Source organism: Monodelphis domestica, chromosome 3 (genome assembly GCF_027887165.1).
Source record: "Monodelphis domestica isolate mMonDom1 chromosome 3, mMonDom1.pri, whole genome shotgun sequence".
NCBI lineage: Eukaryota > Metazoa > Chordata > Mammalia > Didelphimorphia > Didelphidae > Monodelphis > Monodelphis domestica.
Genome location: NC_077229.1, coordinates 98,857,528 through 98,863,550, shown reverse-complemented (window position 1 = coordinate 98,863,550; position 6,023 = coordinate 98,857,528). Strand labels below are relative to the sequence as shown.

The window sequence follows — 6,023 nt, the reverse complement described above, 5'->3', positions numbered from 1 at the left end:
AGCCCTTACCATTCTTTTGCCTTGAAACTAATATATACATACATACATACATATAAACCCTTACCTTCCATCTTGGAATCAATACTGTGTATTGGTTCTAAGGCAGAAGAGTGGTAAGGGTTAGGCAATGGGGGTCAAGTCACTTGCCCAGGGTCACACAGCTAGGAAGTATCTGAGGCCAAATTTGAACCCAGGACCTCCCATCTCTATGTCTGGCTCTCAATCCACTGAACTATCCAGCTATTCCCTGAAACTAATATTTAGTATTGATTATTTTTTTAATTAAAAAAATTTATTTAATTATTTAATTTAGAATATTTTTCCATGGTTTCATGATTCTTTCATGTTCTTTCCCTCCCCTCCTTCCCCACCCCCACCTGTGAACTTTAGATTACTCCACCCTACTTAGTCTAACAAAATCAGGAATGTCTATACCCATACTTAAGGATTAAGTATTTAGGAGAATGGCCTATGACAGACATGTGCTAGCAAATGACAAATCAGAAATAATTGACAGACCCCTGGGCTGTCCTAAGTCAAGCCTAAGATATCATTGGTACATGTGAGACTCAGGAAAGTAATGTAAAACCGTCTATATATTTTAAGTCACTTCCTCTCTCCGGCCTCTTTGATGGCGGAGAGGTGGCTGGTGGCAGCTTGCTGAGAGTGTTGGCATCTTGGCGTGGCAGCTGCTATTGTCCAGGTTTAGCGGTAAGTTTTCCTTGATGCCATACTGGAGGAAGCCTAGTAACCTAGTTCAGGTGAGGCTCTTCTCTGAGATCCTTCAGAGTTTAGGCTGATTTTTCTCTCCTTTACCTTCCAAACACTATCCTCTTAGAGAAAGCCTCTAATCTTCAAGGACTTTGTGGCAGAGGACTTTGAACTCACCTGGCACAGACCAGGTGGAAGAAACCCTATATCTTTTCCCTCTCTCTTTTCCTTGATTTCTTCCCTATATATTGATTAAACCACCATATATTTCCAAACGGACTTGGGTATTTTATTGGGATATTCCCTGGCGACCAAAAATCAAATTTAGATTAAGTCACGACCCTAAATTATCCTGACACACCCCATAGCTGACATGCAATTCCACTCGGTTTTACTTGTGTCATTGATCAAAACCTATTTCCATATTACTGATAATTGCTTTAGTATTGATTCTAAGATAGAAGGTAAGGGTTTTAAAAAAATCAAGAGCTTTGGTTATTGAATCCAGACCCTCCCCCATTTTACAGACAAAGAAACTGAGGCCTAGGCAGTTTAAGTGCCTTGCCAATAATCACAAAGCAACAGAACTGGAGAAATGCAAAATCTAGATCACAGGATCTAAGTTAGAAGCACCCTCAGTGGCCATCCAGTCTGACCCATTTATTAAAGGAACTCACACCTCTGATCGGAGACCTCCCAAGACAGGCTGGCTAACCACTTGTCAGATATGTTTGAGTGGGATTCCCAGATCTGTCATTACATGTGTGTCTTCAGACATTTCACTTAACCTGCCTGGACCTCAGTTTCCCCATCTGTAATATGAAGGTTGTTATATTAGATGGGCTCTGAGAATCCTGTAGTCACTCAGTCTACAATCCTATGGTTCTCTGGCCTTAGACAAAGTAGGTGCTTAATTCTATATTATCTTTGGTTGAATAAAGCTATCAAGAAGGGTCTACCTATAAGACTCTAAACAATTACCCTGGTGCAAATATCAATAATATGGAAATAGGTCTTGATCAATGACACATGTAAAACCCAGTGGAATTGCAGGAGGGGGGTGGGAGGAGGGGAGTGAAAGAACATGAATCTTGTAACCTTGGAAAAATATTCTAAATTAATCAATTTTAAAAAGAAGAAGAAGGGTCTACCCATAGAGAAAGGATACTTATGCAGGAGGAAAGAACTCGGAGATTTGTCCACACCATACTGACCTCTCCCAAGTAGTCTGGTCTGTGACATCAGGAACCCGCTGAAGAGACACAGACATAATTAGCCCACAGAGGCTGTTGAGCTGAGCCCAGGCCTACCTGTCCCTCGGCGCCGAATCCCATCTCTCAGGACAGATTTCCAGCTGTCTTGGGATTCTAGAGTGTCCGTGCATAAGCAGAGGGGCTGACGGAAAGGATGGCAGAGATAGATGGGAAAGTCCAGTGGGGGCTCCATGATTGGATCTGGATCTTGAATGAAATGGTTCCCTGGAAAAGAAAAAGGATCCAGGTGGGACCCTTGTCTTACAGTCAAGAAGAAAGCAGCTTCTCTTCTGTCTCTTGAGTTGTGCGGCTTGTCCGGGACAAATCAGAGCGCTCTATTATATAAAGTGGGGAAGCGGGAGCCATCTTGCTTTTTTCATTGGCCTCCATGACAAAGGGTCTCCAAGTCTCTTTTTCTGAGGCTCGTGAAGGGGACCTAAACATACATAAGGATGCTCTGTTTCTGCTTACTCCTAGCACCATTGACTTCAGAGGACTGTTGTTGGAAAGGGCTTTGTAAACCTTAGAGACACTGTGGGAATGGGAGCAGTAGTGATTACTTCTCCAAGTCTTACCTGATGACCTTTGATAGAGACATTCCCTCCATGAAGCCACTAGTGTGTAACCGGTCAAAGCCACAGACTCTTGTGGCTCGTCACCACGTCTCTGCTCCTAGAAAGACATCCAAAGGGACTTTTCAGAACTTCTCTCAATTAGAAATTGCTCTCATCCGGGAAGGTTAGCAACTAGCAAAGCAAGAACTCCCCAAAATATTTGCTCAAGGGACACCTTCAATGAAGCATCACTGAGGCAGCATGGTTCCTTGGGAGTCAGAAAGACATGGGTTCTAGTCCTGGACCAGCAGGATTATCATTTTTTATGTCACCTTAAGCAAGTTACTTCCTAATCTCTGGGCCTCCGTTTCCCCATCTATAAAATAAAAGGGTTGGATTAAATAGCCTAAGCCATGCCAAATCCAACATTTCGATTCTAAGATTCAGGAATCACACTATTCCCCAACCGAAGGGTGGGTTACTTCTTGTCTCTGCACCTGCCCTGAATTCCCCACCTCTGGACTTTTGCTCCTAGAATGACTCTTCAAATTCCTATCAATATTTTAAAACTCAAAGCTATCAGGACAGGTAGATGGCTCAGTGAATTGAGGGCCAGGCCTGGAGAGAGGAGATTCTGGGTTTAAATCTGACCTCAGATATTTTCTAACTATGATCCTAGAAAGTCACTTAACCCCATTTACCTGGTCCTTATTGTTCTTCAACCTTGGAACCAATACTTCATATATAATTCTAAGGTAAAAGTTAACGGTTTAAAAAAACTTCAATGCCACTTCCTAGAACAATTTCCACTATTTTTTTTTCTAGTTAGCAATGATAATCTTTTATACAGCACTCTGGCATCTAGAAGCCAGTGTTAATTTTTACATTTCTCCAATTCCTGCATCATATATTTTTTGTATGATAATATCCTCCTGCTAGACCATAACCATCATGATGGCAGAGACCACCCCTTATTAAAACTTCTCATCATCTCTGTTTATTAAGATCACAAATTTGAAAGGTCCTACCCTCTTGTTTTACAAATGAAGAAACTGAGGCCCAGAGATTGATGAATGACTTGCCCAAGACTACTCATCAAGTTAGTTATGGGTCTAGGACTAGAAATTGCTAGGACTAAAACCAAAGATGGTAAATGTCTTTTCCAGGGTCACACAGTTAGTAAATAGAAGAGCCAATAATTGAATTCAGGTCCTCTGCCTCCAAATCTATTCTTTATTGAGTAAATAAACATTTGCTGAATTTAAATATAAGATTTGATGTTCTATTGACCTAAAATTTCTGTGGAAACAAGGTGATTTGGGAATAAGGGGTAGGATATGCAAGCAAATCAGCTCAAGTCTAGGGAAGAATGGTAACTATAAAGATGGCGGGAGAAGAAAGCTCTTTCCCTGGCTGTCCCACTCACAGGTGTTTGGTGCTAATTCTGCTCCACTAGCCTTTCACTCCTATTCTGAAGTGCCCATGACCATGTGGGTACCACTGAGAGTATGTATCTGATCTCTGCCTTTGACCTAATGGTCCATTTTAGACATCTACTGTCTTAATTGGGATTAAATTCCAATTCAATTTAGTTCAATCCAATAAAAATCTCTTACATATCTATCATGTATATGGCACTCGAGGCCATGGGGAACTACAAGAGGTCTTCAAGTAGGGGAATTACACAGTCAGTGGCCTCCAAATACCCTGTTCATTCAAGTTACTGAATATATAACTCCATGGAATGCTTAGTCAAGATGAATCAACCCTCTGAATGGAGCCATTCCCAGTTCCCCCAGTGGCTGGTACCTTCCCTTCCTCTCCCATTAGAGTGTAAACTCCTTGAAAACAGTTTCCTTTTGCCTTTGTATTCCTTTTTTGTATGCCTTTTGTATGTTCCTCACTTAATGTTTGTTGATTGATTGTCTGATTTGGAACAAAGCTCAAAATCCTTCAGAAATTATTTGAAATGGCAGAGAAGCTTCTAGGGGAAAAAAAGTGATCTTTCAAAATGGAAAAATTACCCAATAATGAGAAATGTTCAAATTTCTTCCTCTTCTGTGAAACTAGGGGTTGAGCTAATAAGTTCTTAAGGGGCTTCCCAGCTCTGACTTTCTATGATCCTGTGAGGGTTCATGATTCTTCATATTGGAAAAAGGGAAGGGGATAGCCATACCAAATAATAATAATAATGAGAGGAACAATTCGTAGAAATAGAAGAAAATCTTAGTATTTTAAGGTTTACAAAGTGCTTTCATGTGTAGGAGAGGGGAGTGAGGGGAAGAATATGATTCTTGTAACCAAGGAATAATGTTCTAAATTGACTAAATAAAATTAAAAGAAAAAATATATGAAGATTAAAAAAAAAGTGCTTTCTTCAGAAAACTTCATAAGGTAAGGTGGTAGAAGTATTGTTTCCCATTTTGTTGATGATGAAACTGAGGTTCTCAGAGTTGCCCTGGGTTCTACATTGGGTGGGTATCAGAGCCAAGATTCGAACCACGGGGTCATAAGTCAGAATTGGAATGGACCTTAGAGATCACCTAGTCCAACCTCCTTATTTTACAGAGGAGGACACTGAAGTCCAGGGAAGTCCCCAGAGAGAAGCACCTCCGTCCTGACTGGACAACATGAAAGATGACCATTGGAGAGCTTCTCCAAATCCTTCACTATTTAAAGATGGCACCCAGGGTGCCATTCTCTTCACCATTTCCTATCTGGTTACTTTCCTATGTAAAAATTAAAATTAGCCATCAATAGGCAATGTACTGCTCTTTCACCTAGATGTCATCATCTCCAGAAACTCATTATTCCACAAGATGAAATCATCTGGGAAACTCTGATCTTTTTGGATAAGTTCCCACCATAACTGCATGGCTTCATGCCCCTTCCCCTTGTCACTCTTTTCCTCCATTAGAAAGTAGGGAGGGCAGATGGATAGCTCAGTGGATTGAGAGTCAGGCCTAAATATTGGAGGTCCTGGATTTAAATCTGGCCTCAGACACTTCCTAGCTGTGTGACCCTGGGCAAGTCACTTAACTCCCATTGCCTAGCCCTGACTGCTCTTCTGCCTTGGAACCAATACACAGTATTGATTCCAAGACAGAAGGTAAGGGTTTAAAAAAAAAGTAGGCACTGTTGGTACTTAGCACAGTGCCTGGCACATAGTAAGTACATAATAAATGCACATTGACTCTGACTCCAACTCTGACATGGCTCCAGAGTTTCCCCCAGGTCCAAGCTCAATATTCTTTTCGCTTCTGCCTCTACAAAAAACTGACTGCAAAGGGGTCTAGAATCAAGCATTCAGCTGGGCATCAGCATTGCCAGTGGTGTTTGGCACGCCCCCGCAGAGAACAAGATGAATACATTTACCTCTTTACTGCCAAACCACTCTAGAGAGTAGTTTCCACGCAGGACACAATAACTTTCCCTCCACTTTGGGGAGCTCCCTTGCAGGTGGGTCAGGATCCCCTCGTGTATCACGGCTCGGGGAGGTCTCTGA

At 41.7% G+C, this 6,023-nt stretch overlaps 1 protein-coding gene across 1 annotated transcript in view; it reads right to left on the bottom strand.

Annotated features, from left to right (window-relative positions):
- Positions 1-5,595: 5,595 nt before the first annotated feature.
- Positions 5,596-6,023, bottom strand: part of LOC130458304 (protein Niban 3-like) — a 6,134-nt gene continuing 5,706 nt past the window's right edge. Inside the window, exon 3 of the mRNA XM_056822795.1 lies at positions 5,596-6,019. Within this exon, the coding sequence (XP_056678773.1) occupies positions 5,825-6,019 (195 nt within the window). The 3' untranslated portion in view covers positions 5,596-5,824. The remainder of the gene's footprint in view (positions 6,020-6,023) is intronic.